The 23,396-nt window shown below is 38.2% G+C and overlaps 1 protein-coding gene across 8 annotated transcripts in view; it reads left to right on the top strand.

Annotated features, from left to right (window-relative positions):
* The window catches only part of GRM7 (glutamate metabotropic receptor 7), an 863,743-nt gene that overhangs the window by 429,853 nt on the left and 410,494 nt on the right, over window positions 1-23,396 (top strand). For all 8 annotated transcript variants that reach the window (XR_010947145.1, XR_010947143.1, XR_010947144.1 and 5 more), the window contains exons 3-4: window positions 4,533-4,674; window positions 11,802-11,956. Coding sequence is in view for 4 of the 8 variants with exons in the window: in XM_067755285.1 (XP_067611386.1) it covers window positions 4,533-4,674; window positions 11,802-11,956 (297 nt within the window). In the remaining 4 variants the exon portion in view is untranslated. The remainder of the gene's footprint in view (window positions 1-4,532; window positions 4,675-11,801; window positions 11,957-23,396) is intronic.

The raw sequence follows: 23,396 nt of genomic DNA on the forward strand, positions 1-23,396 counted from the left end.
TATATACCCATCTTCGATTTTCCCCAAATGTTAATACTTTAAATAACTAGTGTACATTTATCAAAATTGAGAAATTAACAATGTAAAAATACTCTTAACTACAGACTTTATTCACATTTCACCAGTTTTTACATGAATGTCTTTTTGCTGTCCAAGGATCCAATCCAGTTTTCAGTTTCTCAGTCTTTTATTTCATGATCTTGACAATTTTGAAAAGTACAAGTCAGGTATTTTGTAGAATGTCCCTTAATTGGAATTTTTTTCTGACATTTTCTCATGAGCAGATGAAGATTAAGGTTATGGGTTTGGGGCAGAGTAAAATACAAATGGGGGTCACCCTTATCATCACATCATATCAGGGGGCCCATTAAATCAACGTGACTTAGCACTAGTGATGTTAACTTAGTGGTACAGTTAGAGTCTGCTGAGTTTATCCACTGTTCAGTTATTCTTTTTCCTTTTCCATATTCTTAAGCTAGGCACTAAGTCCAGACAACGCTTAAGGGCAAAACAATTAATCTCTACCTCTCCAAAGGAAGAATATCAAAGAAGTTGTAGGCATATGTTTAAACCACCAGAATAATTAGTAAATATTTGGGGTGAGATTCTTTTAAGTCATATAAATGTTCAGTGTCTCTTATAATTTCCCACATGAATTTTAGCATTCCTCAGTGGGCCTTGCCTGCAGCAGTTTTTCCTCTAATGTTCTAATGGTAATATTCCATGTCACTCATTCCTTCAAAATTTATTAGTTGGGATTGTTCTGTGAGTAGGATTCATTCCATCTTTCCTATTTGTTGATTATTTTGGTCACTTATTTGTTAATAGTATGGATTCCTGAGTATGTATTGTGTGTATTCTTGGATAGTCATTCAGTACCATCATTATTTATTTTGTTGCTAATATTATTCTAGCTTTGTTCGTTGCGAGCTCTTTTAGGTTGGCTCCTACGTCCTTCTGACATCCCCCCTTCCATTTTTTTTTTTCTTTTGTGGACTTCTTGCTTCCTGACATGACAAGTTGATCCAGACTTGTCTTGCATGTGCTTTGCCCCAACTTCAGAATCATCCATTTCTCCAAAGAGACCTGGTTCTTTTTGTTGAAAGATGGTATTTCAAAACCAGTCTGGTCACTAGATGTTGCATTGGAGTGTCACTACTTCTAGACTCTCTCAGTGGATAGTGGTAGGGTACCTATGTATGTATGTATGCTAGCCCACACATGCATGTACGTATGTGTAAGATAACCCACGCATGCAAGCGTCTCACTCTAAGCCGTGAGTTTACGCTATGTCTGACTCTGCCTCACGCCGCTTGTTCCATTCTAGCCACATTCTCTTGTTTGCGTTTAAATTCTTTACCTAACTCTGAGAAACCTGGTTCCCATTACATACAATTTCTTTCTTGTTTTGTTTGACTCCAGTATGGGTAGCAGTTCCAGCATTGCTAACTTGTATCCCTGTGGAAAATTTACAAATGAGAGTACCATTTTATGTGCTGTTCTTCTTGTCTTTATCCTTAGAGTTTCCAGTCATACACTATTTTTAAAAGTTACTTAGGACAGCTCCTTTCCTATTCATCCCCTTCAGTGAAATTCTCTGATACATTTATGATGCAGTTCATTTGTCACAGTCTGCATTCCATTTTAGGATCCCCTAACTTCTTGGTTGATTTTGCATACAGTAGAGTCCAGTTGTTGTGACGTGTTGTTCTTAGGGTTTGGGCAAGTGCCTGGAGTCATGTTTCTACATCACAGTACCATACAGAACGTTTCCACTGCCCCCAAGTGCCCTTGTGCAGTCCCTTTGTAGTCAACCCCTCCTCTCTCTCCTATAACCACTGGCATCCACTGATCTATTTTCCACCCCTATGGTTTTGCTTTTTCCTAGAATGTCATATGAATGAATTATATAATATGTAGTATTTTTGGTTTAACTTTTTCACTTAGCAAAATGCATTTAAGATTCATTCACGTTCTTCCAAGAATCAATAGTTCCCTTTTGTTGCTGAGTAGTATCCTATTGCCTGGGTAGACCACGGTTAGTTTATCCATTCACCTGTTGACACATGTCTTAGTTGTTTCCAGTTTTAGTGTTTATGAATGAAGTTTCTATAAACATTTATGAGCACACTTGTGTGAACATAACTTTTCAATTCACTTGGATAAACAGCTGGGATTGGAACTACTGCTTGATATGTTAACTCTATATTTAACATTTTGGAAATGCCAAACTATTTTCCAAACTGGTTGTACCATTGTGCATTTCTACCAGCAATGAATGAGATCCTATTGCTCTGCACCTTCTCTAGTATTTGGTATTGTTAGTATTTTTTAAAAGCTATTTTAATAGGTATTTAGTTTTTATTTATTTATCATTGTGGCTTTTTCTGGTTTTTGGGGGGAGGAGTTGTTTAGCTCTTCTTTCTTTTTTTTTTTTTTTTGGTGGTACGCGGGCCTCTCACTGTTGTGGCCTCTCCCGTTGCGGAGCACAGGCTCCAGACGCGCAGGCTCAGCGGCCATGGCTCACGGGCCCAGCCGCTCCGCAGCATGTGGGATCTTCCCGGACCAGGGCACGAACCCGCATCCCCTGCATCGGCAGGCGGACTCTCAACTATTGCGCCACCAGGGAAGCCCCTCTCTTATTTCTTAAAGTAGTTTAGGTTGCTGATTTTGGATGTTTCTTCTTTCCAAACATAAGCATTTAATGATATCTATTTCTGTATAAACATCAGTTTAGCTGTAATCTATATATTTTGAGATGTTGCCGTTTCATTTTCATTTAGTTAGAAATACTTTTAAATTTCCCTTGACACCTTCTCTTTGACACGTGGGTAGATGTGTGTTGTTTAATTTCCAAGTTAATTTAGATGTATGTTGTTTAATTTCCAAGTGTTCGGAGATTTTCCTCTTTTCTTTCTGTTATTGATTTTCAGTTTGATTCTGTTATTGTCTGAGAGCATAATGTTCTTTTGAATTTAAGGGTTTTTTTCTCTTTTATGACCCAGAAGATGGTCTAGCTTAATGAATGTTCCATTTCCCACTTGAAAAGAATGTCTACTCTTCTGTTGTCCTGGGAATCGCTCTGTAAATGTCAGTTAGGTCAAGTTGGTTGATAGTGTCGCTGGACTTCTATACTTTATAGAAGGACCACCGGTGATTTCAAGCACATTGAAGGTTGAGAGCCACTTAGAGAGAGCTGACACTGATTGGGATTAAGATGTAATGGAGGGGGCTTCCCTGGTGGCGCAGTGGTTGAGAGTCCGCCTGCCCATGCAGGGGACACGGGTTAGTGCCCCGATCCGGGAAGATCCCACATGCCGTGGAGCGGCTGGGCCCGTGAGCCATGGCCGCTGAGCCTGCGCGTCCGGAGCCTGTGCTCCGCAACGGGAGAGGCCACAACAGTGGAGGCCCGCGTGCCACAAAAACTAACCAAACGGACAGCCAAACAAAAAAAGATGTAATGGAGGTTCACTTTTGGATTAGAGTTTATACTTTTCTATGCTTATGGAAGCCTAGTAGCTTCCACCCAGTTGTCGATGCTCTGGGTATAAGCTTGTTAATTATGGGTATCTCCACATTACAAAAAGAACAAGGTTTTCCTCTTGTCTCTGCCCCTAGGTCTTCTGCCCATTGGATGACCTTTGGGGCCTTTCCTACAAATAATCCTCTCTACCTCTTTTGTCTATGCAAGCCTTTCTTAAGTTGTGTTTCATAAAACAAACAAACAAACAAAAACCACTAGATCCAGGAGCTGCTACTAAGCAGGTGTTGAGTAGTGGAGAGGGTATCAGTTGCTTGCTAAACTGCTGCATGTTCCCCTGTCTTGATATTCATAAGCCAGTTAATACCATAATGGTCCTGAGAAGTCTGCAGTAAACACATTTATTTTTCTGTTTAATCCCCTTTTCTATTAACATGAAATGGGCAATGCTAACTACCTTATAAGGATTTTTAAGATCAGATAACATACATAGAACACACATTTGTAGGTTGGGCACATAGTATGTGGTCAATAAAAATTTATTACTCTGACTTATAATAGTTGATCTTGTTCTTGTTGTTTTATTTTTAGATTTACTCCATTGGCTGTGAGCTTGAAAAGTTGGAACGGGTATAAAGGGGAAAAAATTATGAGAATGCAAACACCAGAAAAGCAATAGAAATTGACATGAGTTTTACCTGTTCAAGTACTTTTATATTGTAGTTGACTGTGGTTTTCTTGTAGTGTCTTACATTCATTTTAAAGCCCTCCCATCCAGTTTGTCTACCTAAACCTACCTCTCCAGAATGAGTATCACTGGTACTCCTGTGCATACAAGTGCATTACTAAGAAGATGAGGCTGTGCCTTACCATGGAAGGTGCACCAAGTATGAACTCAGCATAATATCCTCAGCCTTCCTCATTCAGCAAATCACCAAGGACGTGCTATGCACTCAGAATTTGCAAGTTCCTCCTCCCCGTCTACTTTCCCTGGTTTGTTTGGTATCTCTGCGAGAACTTTATTGATACTCTGCTTTCTTTTCTTACACAGGTGGGCTCTGCATTGCCCAGTCCGTGAGAATCCCCCAAGAACGCAAAGACAGGACCATTGACTTCGATAAAATTATCAAACAGCTCCTGGACACACCTAACTCCAGGGCTGTCGTGATTTTTGCCAACGATGAGGATATCAAGTAAGGCTGACTGGTGAAATTCGTTAATATGCATGTTGCAATTTAGGAGACAGAAAGATCAGGATCCTGGCAGACAAAGGGGAAAAGATAGCACAGAATCAAATCGATAATTACATGGTGGCAAAGTCTGTTCGTGCTTTCTACCCCACAGAAGTAATTAGAGCGAACCGTGGAAGCAGCGGCATGTTTCTGTCATATATTTCCCCCCATTAGCTAAAAAATTGTATTCAATTACTTGTAAAAAGAGAAAACCCCTGGACTTTCTGAAGGTTCTTTTACTAAATAATATATCCACGTGTAACAGACTTTTATCTAGAGTGGTTCTTCTTAATGTAAAACTGCCTTATATTTCTGGCCATATTACTCCTGCTTTGGACTTCATGTGTTCAAAACCAAGCTTGTCATATCTCTACATTCTCCAATCCACTTGTCGTCTTTTTCTTTACCTTGATCCTCCTTGGTGTCAACAATCTGATTGTTAATTTTGACTTTCCTTTTTAGCTCATTCCTTGGCCAAGCCATGGAGGGCTAACCTTTGAAATGTTTCTAGAACACAAGTAGGCCCTGTTTCCATTTCTGACCACTGCCACCTCGGTTGGTCCACAATCCTTATCATTTTTAGAACAAACAGTAATTACACCTGATTTAAAATATCAAAAAATGTTTAAAAATCTAGATTAAAAAAAAAAGATGCATTCATCCTGTCCCGTAGCTAACAACTTTTCCTTTCCAGATGCTATAGCTAATAACCAGTGTCTTGTATATTTTTCTAGGGACAGTGTGTATATTTTTACACAAATGGTAGAACACTATTGATCTCCCCCCTGCTCGCCTTCACTCACTCTTTTTTCGTGGAAGTCTCTGGATGTCAGTACCTATAGATCTATTCAGTCTTTTCAATAGCCATGCAGAATTGCATTTTATATATTTCCTGTCATTTATCTAACTGCTCCCTTCCTGATTGACATTTAAGTTTGATTACAGACTTTTGCAATTACAAATTGTGTTGCGATAAACTTTCTCTTCCACAAATCTGTGTGTGCAAATATGAAATGTTAATATACACATACTTTACAATGTGTGATATATAATATTAACATACTGCAAATATATAATAATTACAAGTGTATTACTTTATATATTTGTAAGTATTTAAAACAGAAATTCCTGGAAAATAAGTTTCCAGGACAAAGATGCGTTCCTTCTTAAATGTGAATATTGTTTTCCAAAGAGATGTTGCCAGTTTACACCTCTGCCGATGGGAAAGCTGTGCGGATTTTTTTAATCTTAGTTTGTCTCACAGTTCAAAATAATATGTCGCTTAATTTGAAGGTGAATATATTTTATTAAGAGTAAAGTTGAAGGTTCCAGGCCATTGTTACCCCCACGTGGAGTATTGCACCTCCATCACTGCCAGCCTGCCGGTCCTGTGTGTCCCCGTCCATGTGTATCCTCCATCTGCTTCTGAATCCACCCATCACTTAATTGGAGTCTGTATTCTCCACTAGTTTGTACACATCATTAAAATGGAGGCGATGCCCCTTTTGACTTCCTTTCATAACCTTAACCCCATCACAGTTTTGAGCTCTGACATGGGTGGCAGGACGAGTAAATGAGAAGAGTATTAAACCTCAAGTCAGGATACCTGAGGATGGATTTTTTTTTTTTTTGCTACTTAAATGACCACCGTCTCACCTTGGGCAAGCCTCGCCCCACACCCTACTTCCCTAACTCTTTGAGGCCTCAGTCTTCCCGTCAGTAAAATGAAAATCCTTTTGAGCTCTTTCTATGATGATCTGGACTTGTGCTTTTCTAGCTTTATTTCATCCCATGCTCCCTCGTGCTTTGTGTACTGCAGGCAAGGGGCCATTTGTGTTTCGTCCTCCCTGGGTCTTTGTACATTCTCTTCCAGCTGCCTGGAGTGCTTTGCTTCCCCACTTCATCATTTTAGTGCTGTCGATAGTGTTGCTTTTGAGGGAAGATTTCTCTGAACAATGTAGCTTTGATAAGTTTCTCATAACAACTCAGTTTCATAGTTTATGTCACTGATGTAATTTTACATCCTTTGATCATTTAAATAGTGTCTGTATTCTCCACTAGTCTGTAGCCATCATTAAGACAGAGATGATGCCCCTTTTGAGTCCCTTTCATATCCTTAGCCCTTATCACAGTGTTCAGTACATGGCAGATCCTCAGTGAATGTCATCAAATGAGAATGAATCAAATGCCTAGTCTGTTTAATAATTTAAGTAAAGGCCTCTCTCTCTGAACTTCACGATGGTTTAAAACGTGGTCCTATTTTTGCATGTAGACCCTGCCTTCACTCACTCAGTTCTCCACCTACAATGCATGACTGGTCCTCCACTGTGTCCTAATCACTCCTCCATCAGGGCTTTGACTCATGGTGTTTCTCCTCTCCCTCGCTACCTGTTGAGATTGTGTCTGTTCTTCGAGGTTTACTTGCAACATGCCCTTCTCCATGAAACTGTTTCTGATCACCCCTTAGACGTATCATTTCTCTCCTTACAAAATGCTGATTCTCTCGCTCTTAGGGCATTTTCTTCAACACTTTGTGATTTAGTTATTTAAGGCACTTTGTTGTTATAATATTACTCTTTCTTTTTTTTTTGCTCCAGATCTTGTCAACTCATACTTTTCTTAATCATCTCATAAATTCTTTTCATGCATATTTTGCACATTCTAAAATACGTAATACATTGATAAGGTGTGGCCCCCTGTTTATATTTATGTACATGGCACATAAAAGATTTATTTACTAATAGCTCTGGTGATTAATTGGTTGTAATATCCTTGACTTGCAGGTAGTGTGAGGTTTTAGTTTGCGATGTAAAAAGGTATAAAATCTGCTCAACAGCTATGCTCATTATTTTCTGCATGGGAGTTTGTGGTTGAACACCATTGTGTAGTGTGACTCATAGAAGTGACAGCAGTAATAGTTTTTGAGCACAGTAATAAAAGTCAAGTGCATATATAAGTTTCTTCCAAAACATGAACTTAAGCCCACTGTTAACCCACAATGTTATGTTATTTCTTTTTTCAGAAGATCTGCACTGTAGATGGGGAATTTTGAGGTTTCTTAGAACATTAATTTCAAATACTTTGTCAGAGAATAGCAGTGAGAAGACCTTAATATCTAGATTTTGAAGCTAAGTGCTTAATCAGTCATGGGTACTGATAATTTGAATGTTAGACAAGAGTGTATTGTTTTCCTGAAACACTTTTTTTTTCTGATTATAAAAGTAATACAGGGCTATTGTAACCCACTGGAAAATAATGGAAACATTCTTGCCGTTGCATTTTAGTTAAAGGAATCCTTACGTTTACTCTGCCCTCTGCTTATCTAGAAGAATTAAAGGTTAGAGAGAATAATCACAAATCAGGATCGCAAGTAATCCCCTATAAAACTTGCTATCCCAACACTCAGAGATAACCACTAATAAAATTCTGGTTTAACATTTGCAATTATTTTATTCTAAATGTAAGTAAGTTTTCCCCAACAGAATCAGGATCGCATAGAATTTGATATTCTACTTTTTGCAGTTCACATCTCATACCATAATATGTTTAAATGGTTCAATCTTATTTCTCTTAATAAATTAACCCACACTTTTATGTAAACATATTAAAGTGAATATTTACTTTTTGTATTTATATCAGTTTTGTCTTTCTTACCTTGTTATAGTTGGCTTCTCCCCATCCTTTTCATGCTCTTCAAACCTCATCAGCACTTTCTCAATGAACTGTTATTAGCAACAAATTGTATATTATCCTTATTTTTCTGTGCTGTCATACAACTCTATACTTTTAAGTACGCATATATTCATATATGTGGGGCCAGCCTTCATTATGTAAGAACTGAATAATCTTTTTCAGTTTTTTTAATTTGACTTTTTTTTTCTTAACAATACCGTGCAGAAATCAAACTATGTATAATTTTAATTGGTCTCTAATCCATCCTTTGGATGCACTATCATTTCTTTAACCAGTCCCTCATTGCTCTGCATTTAGGTTACCTCCAGTAATGAACATACGATTTTCACAGCATCAGTAATCATATCCTTTGGATAGATTAGTATCAATAGAAATGGTATCTCTATGGATAAAGTATAAACGATTGTGTTTTATTTTTGTGAAAATAATAAAGGCACATAATTTTTTAAAACAACAAAATATGACTAAAACATTTTTGATGCAAAACATTGGTCTCCTGTCCCATCCCACCATACTCTCTGGTTTTGTTCTCCTTGAGCAATTATTATATTTCTTTAAGCGAATTCTACTGCTTTTACCTGCCTAATGTGCTTATACTGCAATTTTGGAACTATTACTTTAAAAGATTATCTATCAGTTCCTCTTATGTGAGGTAGAATTTGGCTCATTTACACCTCCTTTATCTTCCCAACAGTGTTCTATCAGATTTTCATTTAGTAAAACTCAGAGTTGACATTATTATGATTGTATAAATATTATATACTACAGCATCAAGTATTTTTTCTGTGATACGATTTTGGGGGAAAAACTTTTTGTTTTTCCTGGAGTTAATATGACAGTTTTTTTACTTGCATAGTTATCTTTAATATTTTATTATTAATGTCCTAGGCCTATCACTTTTCCCATATGTTCATATATATAAAATAATCTGCGAGTTCCATTACTTTTTCGGACACTTCCCTCCTGAAAGCTCTATCTTTCTGTTTTAAACTAGACTGGTCTCTATTATTTTAAGATTTTCTTTTTCTTTCTCTCTCTCTCTCTTTCATTTTTATTCATCATTTATTTTCTTTTTTTGCTGAAGTGTACCCTCCAATGATTTTCTAGTAAAGGAAAAATTAAAGAAAAACTTTTCTGTGTGTTTCATGCCTCAAAATATTCTCATCCTGCCTCCACACTTAATTACTAGTTGGAAATGTAAGGTGTGGTCTCATATTTATTTTTAAACACATCATACCTGGCACGTAAATGATTTATAGCAAGTATCTATGGTGACTAATGAATTACAAAACTTGAAACTTGCAAGGCATTTGAGATTCTAAGTTTGCATAGGAAAATCTTTAAGATCCCTTGGATATCTGTCTATCTATCTATCTGTCTTTCCGTCTATCTGTCTTTCCGTCTATCTGTCTGTCTTTCTACCTTTATAGATGCCAGTTCTATTTGTATAGAGATTCTGTGTGTGTTAAATATTAGAATTCTAGATTATGAATGTTTTTTCTCAAAATTTGGAAGGCATTACTTCATCATCTGTCATCCTTTTTTTTTTTTTTTCCCCTTCTCTTGAGAGGTTGGTAATACTCTGCTTCTTATTACTCTCCAGAGGTCCCAGTTTTCTCTTGAAAGCTTTATTCTCACTTTTTCCAGAATTCTTAATTCTGTGACATGCTTTATTTCCCCCCATTAAATTGCTGGATGAGTCTCTTTTAATTTGGAAATTCATACTTTCAATTCCTTGCAGGTTTTTTTTCATTAAAAAGATATTTAAAACTTTAATTTCTCTTTACATTTGTTCTGGAAATGCTATTAGTTGGATGTAAGTCTTCCTGGCTTTATTCTTTAAGACACTTATCTTTTCTTGTGTATGTTATACCTTTTTGTTGTCGTTTTGCTTTCTGAAAATGTTTCTTCACTTTCTTCTTTATCTCTTCTAACTTAATTTTAGTTTCATATTTTTAATAACTAAGGGTTATTTCTTATTGTTGTTTCTATCTCATTCTTGGTAATAGAGATGATAATTCTCATTTAACTGCACTTGCTTCTTTTTGTTTCTTTTTTGTTTGTTTTTTTGGTATATTTTCTCTGCCTCACTCCACACCAATTTCCTTTCCCTTGTTAATTTATTTGGTTTCTATTTAACCTTGGGAATTTTCCACAATGATGCATCATTTCCGGCAGTTTCCACTGGAGTAAGACACAGAGAGTTCTATGTACATGGGCAGAATTTGTCAACTGACAGGGCTCTGGGTGGACTGGTCAGGCATCCCAGTGGCCATTCCATGAGAGAATAACTCTGTGTCAGTATCTACAATCTTTTTCCTGGGGTGGTTCAGATTTTTCCAGATAAGCTGTTTTCTGCCTGGGAAAACACACCTTTGGTTTCTAGAATTCTGTAAGCCAGGTGAAGATTTCCTAGAGGGTCTTACCATTTCATTTCTTAATGGTAATTTAACTTCTTCCCTCACTCCGACCACCGTCATGTTTAACTCACCACCTCACATCTACCACCTTCTACGTTTGGGTGTTCACAGTATCAGAACCTATTCCTTAGGATTTTATTGGAAAATTACCATTCCATATGCTGCCCAGATGAAAGAGAAGGAGACCTTTGGTTTTTGCAATTTCATATACAGTTTTTCAACCAGTCATATTGTATTGAACCATGTACATCTGTGGTACCTGGTATCTGCAAGTCCTGAGAGGCAAACCAACAACCACTGCTGTTATTACCCACCAAAGTAGTTTCTGTTGCACAAATGTAGTTACCTCTTATCCATCCCCTGTTCTTCCAAAAATATTATTGTATTAATTTCATGAAGAATGAGTTTCCCTTTTTTTATTTGCCCTTATTGCCCTTGTTATTTGTATGCTATTTTCATTTATAAACATGAGCTGTACATGTTTCAAGCTTAATGTGAATTTCTGTTCATTTTTATAAATAATTCAAGATGCTTCATTTAGACTGATACATTGCTTTCCAGAAAAGATACGTACTACCAGCAGCGAATGGGAGTGCTCACGTCTCCAGCCTCATGCCAAAACTCACAACACAGAATAAAACCAAACGAACGTTTTGGCCAAAGTTAAATATTGTGTTCTAATTCACATTTTCTGCCTTTTTAATGTATGTGAATAACCAGCTTACTGGTTATTTATATTACTCCTTTTGTCTTTTGATTTTTAATACTCTGCCTATTTACCTCAAGCTACTTTGATTACTTGTCTTATTGGTGTACAAAAACTCTTTATATATTAAGGATGTAAATCCTTTTTCTTACTATTGATCACTTTTTGAGAAATATTAACTTGCTTTTCTTCTGCTTGATTCCTAATATGTATGTGTTCAATAGCTGCTCTTTATCATTAAGATATATTTTTAATGTTCCTCTCCACAGGCAGATCCTTGCAGCAGCCAAAAGAGCTGACCAAGTAGGCCATTTCCTTTGGGTGGGATCAGACAGTTGGGGATCCAAAATAAACCCACTGCACCAGCATGAAGATATTGCAGAAGGAGCCATCACCATTCAGCCCAAGCGAGCAACTGTGGAAGGTATGAGTTTTCTCAGTAGCATGATACTATAAGAGAATGGTTGGTGCTGTGTAGGGTGGCTAAACGTGTGTCTCTTTGTGGGTTGGGTTTTTTACATAATTTATGCAGGATAGTTTCAAACTTGCAGCCATGAAATACAAATGAGGCCCTATATCTGGTCTATTCTTTTAGTTGATAGTCTTCTTTTGAAAAGATCATGTTATTTTCATAATAATATCCCAATTAGCCTATATCCTTTGTTTTATTGTGCTGCAAGAGCTTTCTGAGAGATCATTACCCTTAATAAGAAGTGAAATAATAGCACAATAAAAGTGTATATAAGCGAGCTGCATTTTCTAAGAGTATTTTCCCTTTGTAATTTCTCCATTATTTCCGTAGCAGGATAACTATAGGGATTCTTTTTTTTTTTTTTTTAACATCTTTATTGGAGTATAATTGCTTTACAATGGTATGTTAGTTTTTGCTTTATAACAAAGTGAATCAGTTATACATATACATATGTTCCCATATCTCTTCCCTCTTGCATCTCCCTCGCTCCTACCCTCCCTATCCCACCCCTCCAGGCAGTCACAAAGCACCAAGCTGATCTCCCTGTGCGATGCGGCTACTTCCCACTAGCTATCTACCTTACGTTTGGTAGTGTATATATGTCCATGCCACTCTCTCACTTTGTCACAGCTTACCCTTCCCCCTCCCCATATCCTCAAGTCCATTCTCTAGTAGGTCTGCGTCTTTATTCCTGTCTCACCCCTAGGTTCTTCATGACATTTTTTTTTCTTAAATTCCAGATATATGTGTTAGCATATGGTATTTGTTTTTCTCTTTCTGACTTACTTCACTGTGTGACAGACACCACCTCACTACACTACAAATCCATCCACCTCACTACAAATAACTCAATTTCGTTTCTTTTTATGGCTGAGTAATATTCCATTGTATATATGTGCCACATCTTCTTTATCCATTCATCCGATGATGGACACTTAGGTTGTTTCCATTTCCGGGCTATTGTAAATAGAGCTGCAGTGAACATTTTGGTACATGACTCTTTTTGAATTATGGTTTTCTCAGGATATATGCCCAGTAGTGGGATTGCTGGGTCGTACGGTAGTTCTATTTGTAGTTTTTTAAGGAACCTCCATACTGTTCTCCATAGTGGCTGTACCAATTCACATTCCAACCAGCAGTGCATGAGTGTTCCCTTTTCTCCACACCCTCTCCAGCAACTATAGGGATTCTTTTCCCCCATTACCTCTTGAGGTCTCTTCTGACCCCCAAGATCATACACTGTATGGTCCAGCTCAGGCACCAACATCACCTTGCCTTCCTGGGGCTCTTTTGTTCTTGCTTTCTTTTTCTCTTTCTCTTACCTTCTGAAATTGCTGTCCCTTTTCTTTTCCTTTGCCTTCCTTGCTGCTGCAAAGATTCTTTGAGAGGTAGAAGGAGGAGAGGGCGTTTATTGGCATCTTTCTGATCTAACAAAAGTTGCTGATTACAATTTATGTTCTCCTTTAATTTGAATAGTTATTGCTAAAAGAAGACACTGTAAAGAAAAACAACTCCTCCGCTGGTATCCTGCTTTGTCTTCCTTTTCGGATGGGCAAGGTCTCCAAAGATTCCATAAAACAAGCTTTGCACGTTAAAAAGAACCCCATCCTCTCACTCACAAAGAATCAAATATTTGCCTTTCTTTCTATTCTGTCCCTACTCCAATCTAAGTAATTATTCTCCCCAGAATGCTGCATGTTCTCTGTGGGCCTTTTTAAAAAAGCCAGGTTGTGATTCTGTCACTGTTTCCTTTCTATGTTATCTCAGGGAGATAAAGATCCCATGAGTCACCCATGTGTTCATTGAGAGGCTTTGAATTAATTTCATTCCCAAATATATGTCCGGAGAAGATTGCCTATCTTCCTACCCAACCCAGTACATCTGCAGATGAGCTACAAGAATAAAAGCTATTTTAACTCTTTCCACTCCTTTTCACTAAAAACTTAACTATCTACTGTGTGCTTTGCTCTGTGCTGAGTTGGAAAAATAAGAAGAGGACAAAAATCCCATCCTCAAAGCATACGGAGCTCAGTAAATGTATCAGAAAATAGTTGATGACTATGTAACATGAGAAACACTGCAGGCACAGTGCGGAATACATGGATAGATGGTGTGGGGTAAGATAAAATGCAAGCTTGTCTAGGGTGGTGATGCTGTGGTTGCGGAAAGATGCCTGAGAGGAGGTAAAACAGGAAGTGATGCACTAAAGCTCATCACATAATGCGAAGAAACTCCTCTACTCCAAACCCAGGAGGTGGGAGCAGAGGAGTGAAGGAGCAGGGCATATTGGGATAACTTTAAATAATTCATTCTGCAGCCCAGTCCTTCATTGTAGCCATTCTTAAATCCTTCCAGTTCTTTTTTTCTTTACATTTTGTTTTTAACATCTTTATTGGAGTATAATTGATTTGCAATGGTGTGTTAGTTTCTGCTTTATAACAAAGTGAATCACCTATACATATACATATATCCCCATATCCCCTCCGTGTTACGTCTCCCTCCCACCCTCCCTATCCCACCCCTCTATGTGGTCACAAAACACCGAAGTGATCTCCCTGTGCGATGCAGCTGCTTCCCACTAGCTATCTGTTTTACATTTGGTAGTGTATATATGTCCATGCCACTCTCTCACTTCGTCCCAGCTTACCCTTCCCCCTCCCTGTGTCCTCAAGTCCATTCTCTCTGTCTGCATCTTTATTCCTGTCCTGCCCCCATATTCTTCAGAACCTTTTTTTTTTTTACATTCCATATATATGTGTTAGCATATGGTATTTCTTTTACTCTTTGTGACTTACTTCACTCTGTATGACAGAGTCCATCCACCTCACTACAAATAACTCAATTTTGTTTCTTTTATGGCTGAGTAATATTCCACTGTATATAAGCGCCACATCTTCTTTATCCATTCATCTGTCGATGGACACTTAGGTTGCTTCCATGTCCTGGCTATTGTAAATAGAGCTGCAATGAACATTGGGGTACATGTCTCTTTTTGAATTATGGTATTCTCAGGGTATACGCCCAGTAGTGGGATTGCTGGGTCATATGGTAGTTCTATTTTTAGCTTTTTAAGGAACCTCCATACTGTTCTCCATAGTGGCTGTATCAATTTACATTCCCACCAACAGTGCAAGAGGGTTCCCTTTTCTCCACACCCTCTCCAGCATTTATTGTTTGTAGGTTTTTTGATGATGGCCATTCGGACTGGAGTGAGGTGATACCTCAAGGTAGTTTTGATTTGCACTTCTCTAATGATTAGTGATGTTGAGCATCTTTCATGTGTTTGTTGGCAATCTGGATATCTCCTTTGGAGAAATGTCTGTTTAGGTCTTCTGCCCATTTTTGGATTAGGTTGTTTGTTTTTATGATATTGAGCTGCACGAGCTGCTTATAAATTTTGGAGATTAATCCTTTGTCAGTTGCTTCATTTGCAAATACTTTCTCCCATACTGAGGGTTCTTTTCATCTTGTTTGTGTTTTCCTCTGCTGTGCAAAAGCTTTTAAGTTACATTAGGTCCCATTTGTTTATTTTGTTTTTATTTCCATTTCTCTAGGAGGTGGGTCAAAAAGGACCTTGCTGTGATTTATTTCATAGACAGTTCTGCCTATGTTTTCCTCTAAGAGTTTTATAGTGTCTGGGCTTATATTTAGGTCTTTAATCCATTTTGAGCTTATTTTTGTGTATAGTGTTAGGGAGTGTTCTAATTTCACTCTTTTAAATGCAACTGTCCAGTTTTCCCAGCACCACACCAAGGCTGTCTTTTCTCCATTGTATATTCTTGCCTCTTTTATGAAAGATAAGGTGATGATATGTGCGTGGGTTTCTCTCTGGGCTTTCTAGCCTGTTCCATTGATCTGTAGTTCTGTTTTTGTCCCAGTACCATACTCTCTTGATTACTGTAGCTTTGTATATAGTCTGAAGTCCGGGAGCCTGTTTCCCCCAGCTCCATTTTTCTTTGTCAAGATTGCTTTGACTATTTGGGATCTTTTGTGTTTCCATATATATATTGTGAATTTTTTTGTTCTAGTTCTGTGAAAAATGCCAGTGGTAGTTTGATAGGGATTGCATGGAATCTGTAGATTGCTTTGGGTCGTGTAGTCATTTTCACACTGTTGACTCTTCCATTTCATGAACATGGTATATCTCTCCATCTGTTTGTATCATCTTTAGTTTCTTTCATCAGTGTCTTGTAGTTTTCTGCATACAGGTCTTTTGTCTATATAGGTAGGTTTATTCTTAGGTATTTTATTCTTTTTGTTGCAATGGTAAATGGAAGTGTTTCCTTAATTTCTGTTTCAGACTTTTCATTATTAGTGTATAGGAATGCAAGAGATTTCTGTGCATTCATTTTGTATCCTGCTACTTTACCAAATTCATTGATTAGATCTAGTAGTTTTCCGGTAGTATCTTTAGGGTTCTCTATGTATAGTATCATGTCATCTGCAAACAGTGACAGCTTTACTTCTTTTCCGATTTGGATTCCTTTTATTTCTCTTTCTTCTCTGATTGCTGTGGCTAAGACTTCCAAGCTATGTTGAATAATAGTGGTGAGAGTGGACAACCTTGTCATGTTCCTGATCTTAGAGGAAATGTTTTCAGTTGTTCACCGTTGAGAATGATGTTGGCTGTGGTTTGTCCTATGTGACCTTTATTATGTTGAGGTAAGTTCCCTCTATGCTTACTTTCTAGAAGGTTTTTATCATAAATGCGTGTTGAATGTTGTCAGAAACTTTTTCTGCATCTATTGAGATGATCATATGGTTTTTCTCCTTCATTTTGTTAATATGGTGTATATCATTGATTGATTTGCGTATATTGAAGTATCCTTGCATTCCTGGGATAAACTCCACTTCATCATGGTGTATGATCCTTTTAATGTGCTACTGGATTCTGTTTGCTAGTATTTTGTTGAGGATTTTTGCATCTATGTTCATCAGTGATATTGCCCTGTAGTTTTCTATTTCTGTGACATCTTTGTCTGGTTTTGGTATCAGGGTGATTGTGGCCTCGTAGAATGAGTTTGGGAGTGTTCTTCCCTCTGCTATATACTGGAAGAGTTTGAGAAGTATAGGTGTTAGCTCTTCCCTAAATGTTTGATAGAATTCACTTGTGAAGCCATCTGGTCCTGGGCTTTTGTTTGTTGGAAGATTTTTAATCACTGTTTTAATTTCAGTGCTTGTGATTGGTCTGTTTATATCTTCTATTTCTTCCTGGTTCATTTTCGGAAGGTTGTGCTTTTGCAAGAATTTGTCCATGTCTTCCAGGTTGTCCGTTTTATTGGCATATAGTTGCTTGTAGTAATCTCTCATGATCCTTTGTATTTCTGCTGTGTCAGTTGTTACTTCTCCTTTTTCATTTCTAATTCTATTGATTTGAGTCTTTTTCCTTTTTTTCTTTATGAGCCTTGCTAATGCTTTATCAACTTTATCTTCTCCAAGAACCAGCTTTTAGTTTTACTGATCTTTGCTGTTGTTTCCTTCATTTCTTTTTCATTTATTTCTGATCTGATCTTTATGATTTCTTCTGCTAACTTTGCAGTTTTTTTTTCTTCTTTTTCTAATTGCATTAGGTGTAAGGTTAGGTTGTTTATTTGAGATGTTTCTTGTTTCTTGAGGTAGGATTGTATTGATAGAAACTTCCCTCTTAGAACTGCTTTTGCTGCATCCCATAGGTTTTGGGTCATCCTGATTTCATTGTCATTTGTTTCTAGGTATTTTTTTATGTCCTCTTTGATTTCTTCAGTGTTCTCTTGGTTATTTAGTATTGTATTGTTTAGCGTGCATGTGTTTGTATTTTTTGCACATTTTTTCCTGCAATTGATATCTAGTCTCATAGCGTTGTGCGTGGAAAACATACTTGATATGATTTCAATTTTCTTAAATTTACCAAAGCTTGATTTGGTACCCAAGATATGATCTATCCTGCAGAATATTCAATGAGCACTTGAGAAGAAAGCGTATTCTGTTGTTTTTGGATGGAAAGTCCTATAAATATCAATAAAGTCTGTCTTGTTTAATGTGTCATTTAAAACTTGTGTTTCCTCATTTATTTTCATTTGGTTGATCCGTCCATTGGTGAAAATGGGGTGTTATAGTCCCCTACTATGATTGTGTTACTGTCAATTTCCCCTTTTATTTGCCTTATGTATGGAAGTGCTCCTATGTTGGGTGCATAAATATTTACAATTGTATCTTCTTCTTGGATTGATCCCTTGATCATTGTATAGTGTCCTTCTTTGTCTCTTGTAATAGTCTTTATTTTAACGTCTATTTTGTCTGATATGAGAATTGCTACTCCAGCTTTCTTTTGATTTCCATTTGCATGGAATATCTTTTTCCATCCCCTCACCTTCAGTCTCTATGTGTCCTTAGGTCTGAATTGGGTCTCTTGTAGACAGCATATATATGGGTCTTGTTTTTGTATCCATTCAGCCAGTCTGTGTCTTTTGGTTGGAGCATTTAATCCATTTACATTTAAGGTAGTTATCGATAGGTATGTTCCTGTTACCATTTTCTTAATTGTTTGGTTTGTTATTGTAGGTCTTTTCCTTCTCTTGTGTTTCTTGCCTAGAGAAGTTCCGTTAGCATTTGTTGTAGAGCTGGTTTGGTGGTGCTGAATTCTCATAGCTTCTGCTTGTCTGTAAAGGTTATAATTTCTCCATTGAATCTACATGAGATTCTTGCTCAGTAGGGTCATCTTGGTTGTAGGTTTTTCCCTTTCATCACTTTAAATATGTCCTGCCACTGCCTTCTGGCTTGCAGAGTTTCTGCTGAAAGATCAGCTGTTAACCTTATGGGGATTCCTTTGTATGTTATTTGTTGTTTTTCCCTTGCTGCTTTTAATATGTTTTTCTTTGTATTTAGTTTTTTTGTGTGTGTGTGGTACACGGGCCTCTCACTGTTGTGGCCTCTCCCATTGCAGAGCACAGGCTCTGGATGCGCAGGCTCAGCGGCCATGGCTCACGGGCCCAGCCACTCCCCACCATGTGGGATCATCCTGGACCAGGGCATGAACCCGCGTCCCCTGCATCGGCAGGCAGACTCTCAACCACCTCGCCACCAGAGAAGCCCTGTATTTAATTTTTGATAGTTTGACTAGTATGTGTGTTGGCATGTTTCTCCTTGGATTTATCCTGTATGGGACTCTCTGCTCTTCCTGGACTTGATTGAGTATTTCCTTTCCCATATTAGGGAAGTTTTCAACTATAATCTCTTGAAATACTTTCTCAGTCCCTTTTTTTCCTCTTCTTCTTCTCAGACCCCTATAATTCAAATGTTGGTGCGTTTAATGTTGTCCCAGAGGTCTCTGAGACTGTCCTCAATTCTTTTCATTCTTTTCTTTATTCTGCTCTGCTTTAGTTATTTCTACTATGTTATCTTCGAGGTCACTTATCCATTCTTCTGCCTCAGGTATTCTGCTATTGACTCCTTCTAGAGAATGTTTAATTTCATTTATTGTGTTATTCATCATTGTTTGTTTGCTGTTTAGTTCTTCTAGGTCCTTGTTAGACGTTTTTTGTATTTTTGCCATTCTATTTCCAAGATTTTGGATCATCTTTACTATCATTACTCTGAATTCTTTTTCAGGTAGACTGCCTATTTCCTCTTCATTTGTTTGGTCTGGTGGGTTTTTACTTTGCTCCTTCATCTCCTGTGTGTTTTTCTGTCTTCTCATTTTCCTTAACTTACGGTGTTAAGGGGTCTCCGTTTTACAGGCTGCAGGTTCATAGTTCCTGTTGTTTTTGATGTCTGCCAAAAGGTTGGTTCAGTGGGTTGTGTAGGCTTCCTGGTGGAGGGGACTGGTGCCTGTGTTCTGGTGGATGAGGCTGGATCTTGTTTTCTGGTGGGCAGGACCACGTCCATTGGTGTGTTTTGGGGTGTCTGCTACCTTATTATGATTTTAGGCAGCCTCTTTGCAAATGGGTGGGTTTGTGTTCCTGTTTTGAGAGTTGTTTGGCATAGGGTGTCCAGCACTGTAGCTTGCTTGTCGTTGAGTGGAGCTGGGTCTTAGCGTTGAGATAGAGATCTCTGGGAGATCTTTTGCTGTTTGTTATTATGTGGAGCCGGGAGGTCTCTCGTGGACCAATGTCCTGAACTCAGTTCTCCCACCTCAGAGGCACAGGCCTGACACCCCGCCTGAGCACCAGGACCCTTTTAGCCACACGGCCAGGTGCATGTGGAGTTTCTCACCTTTTGGAAAGCCTGAGTCTTCTGACAGCATTCAGTAGGTGTTCTGTAGGAGTTGTTTCACATGTAGATGTATTTCTGATGTATTTGTGGGGAGGAAGGTGATCTCCACGTCTTACTCCTCTGCCATCTTGAAGGTCTCTCTAAATGTTGTTTTTGCAAATGCTCCTGACAGAAGACAGAGATGCAGCCAGAGGTGTTGCGTGTGGTGCCAACTCTCTGGTTCCATGGTTTCCCCCTTCCTGTTCTTTAAAAAGTTTCCCATTCATTGGGAAAACTCTTCCCTCTCCTAGAGTAGTGGTCACTGCGCTATTTGCCTGATTAACTCCCTTCTATTCTTTGGGTCTCTGCTTAGATATTAATTTTCCTTGGAAGCCATCTGCAACCATTGCACCCCATCCACGTCTGGTTAGGGGCTCCTTCTGTTGCTTCTGTTGCACCCTACATACTCCATACCATTATGACATCTCTTTACTTGTCTCTATGTGGAAACCTATCCATTATGCGTCATCGTACCACCAGCACCTTGAACTTGGCCTGGATATGGCAGGTGATCAAACATGTTTTTAAGTGGTTGGATGCCTAGATGGATGGAGGAATTACAGGAAACATAAAGATACGGCAAAAAATATGGATGATAAGTGGACCAGAGTTGGATCATGAAGGGTCTTAGAAACTACACTTAGAAATTTGTATTTCAGGCAGCATCTGAGTATGAAAATGGGATGTGATAAGAGGGATTTAGAAAGCTCACTCAGATGACTCTGTGGAGGGGTGAAGTGTAAGATCTGGGTGGGTGTCAAAGCAAAGCAACAGATTACAGGGTCTCTTCTGAGGTCCTCTCTTCCTAAGCAGTAGGTACATCATAGGCATGTTAGTAACTCCATGGTTTCTTCCTCCAGCTTCAAGATATTTTAGGAAATTACTAAGTACTTCAAAAATTTTATAAATTCTTGAAACAAAATACTTCTTCATGTATATATAGGGATATACAAAGTTATTAAATTAGACACAAAACAGCATCCTGAATCTGCCAAGAAAAAAGTGGTCTCAAAAATGAGATGGAGGAGAAATGGTATTAGCAATGAAAGTACTATTGAAATGTGACAGAACAGCAACTCTTCATGCCAAGCTCTCCATTCCTCCCCAGAGAGAACATGAGGCTTTTCACGTGACTGTTTAGAAATGGTGTGGCTTCTATCTAGCCATATTGTCTTCTGCATTGATAAAAAGAGCAGCCAAGGTTAGTTCACTGATGTTTAGGATGAGACCACAGCATTGTGGCTGTGCGTTTATAGTGCCACACTCCTAAGGAAGTGAAAAAGGAAATGCATTCCATCGCACCAAGTTTTCTGAACAAAGCTATGAAATATCTCAAATGAAACTACAGAATGTATTCTGTATGAGCAATTAAGTTTTCCTCTCCTGTGTTTTTTTCCTTTTCTTTTCCTTTTTGGTGGTTGTTCCATACTGGATGCTACTGGGGTGGACATCATCCAAATAGTCATAATACTGCTACATCCCTCTGTCTTTGCCTGGGTTGTGCAATGCTGTACCTTGTAATGTAAATAAGAAAAACCCAATCAATAATCAACATGTCTTTTTGCCTTTCGATCGTATTTTGAACACATTTGGCAAACACATACATTTTTGGCTTCTCTTCTGTGTATCTGCATGAACAATTAACGACAAATTGCCTTAGGCCAAAGGGCTAGCAAGTGCATTGCCCCTGTGAAAGTCATGTTCATCTTCTTTTAGCTTCTATCTGTATTTATTTTCCATTTGTAGAAAACAAGTCCTCAGTGTTTGCTAGCCCAGGGGGTCATTTTCCCCCACTTTCAATTAGATGATGATAGGAACCGTGCCCGGGAAAGGTCACCCCTGGCCCTGTTGTCTGCCCAGCATTCACGGGAGATCTCAGAGTGTTTCCAGACTTGGCAGCACTTCTCCAGCTCCTGAGCCAAAACTCTTCTATCATTTTTAGTTCTTCTGTATTGTCTGATGAGTCAAGGGACCCCTGGCATTTCCCTCTCTTCTGTTGCCCCATTAACAGGGATTCCCCAGTCATTGTCTCCAGCCCTGAACAAGTCCTCAAAACAAAATGCCCAAATCGCCTCCCACTCTTTGCCCTCCAAAATGCTCTACTTCTCTGAGGGTAGGCTGTCCTGGGCATCCTCTACTTATAGCCAACAAGGATCATGGGCCAGGTTCTTTTCATCTCTGACATAACCATTAACATTAGGGAGCGAGCATAATGAAGGGTGGATTTTCAAAGCCGACTCCAATGGTTCTGACTATTGGTGATGATTTTCAAATGGGTGTATAGCACAGCTTGGTTCCTGAATTAAATCTGTGATTCGTGTAAGAAAAGACAAAAAGCGCTCTGGACCTGGCATGAAAAAATTGGTTATTTCATGCATTTTCTAACTCAAGATAGAAACAGTTTCTTTATTTTTTCTTAAAACCAGAGATCAAAGCTTTGAAGAACTGAACTAAAATGTTTTTGGCTCCAATTTAGATATACCCTACTTTAGTCTTCCTTGATTACCTGGGATGTTCCACACACCTCACAAAGTTTTGTTAGGGGAATGAGAGAAAATGCCAAGAAATGAAATATTGCCTTAAACCACAATATTATTTCTAAGCAATGCTATAATTAATAAAAGACCTATAACCTCCTCAGAAAGCAGAAAGTACAGCAGAGGCTGCCTCTATTTGTGTTAAACATTTCATTGGGAACTTCCTTTCCAAACTGTACTGCTTGTTTCTTTCATAGATGGTATACTTGATGTTGTATCTAAAAGGTGTCACCATACCCAAGGTCATCTAGATTTTCTCTTACGTTATCTTCTAGGAGTTTTATAGTTTTGTGTTTTAGATTTAGTTTTAGGATCCATTTTCAGTTAATTTTTGTGTAGCGTGTAAGGTGTGAGTCTAAACTAAATTTTTCTCATGTGGATGTCTAGTTGTTAAAGCACCATTTGTTGAGGAGACTGTCTTTGCTCCATTGTATTGCCTTTGCTCTTTTGTCAAAGATCAGCTGACTATATTTATGGGGGCCTATTTCTGGATGCTCTCTTCTGTTCCATTGACCTATTTGTCTATTATTTCTCAGATCCCACATTGTCTTGATTACTATCACTTTATAGTAAGTCTTGAAGTTGGGTAGCATCAGTCCTCCACCTTCATTCTTCTCCTTCCATAT

Source organism: Pseudorca crassidens, chromosome 10 (assembly GCF_039906515.1).
Source record: "Pseudorca crassidens isolate mPseCra1 chromosome 10, mPseCra1.hap1, whole genome shotgun sequence".
NCBI classification, from domain to species: Eukaryota; Metazoa; Chordata; class Mammalia; order Artiodactyla; family Delphinidae; genus Pseudorca; species Pseudorca crassidens.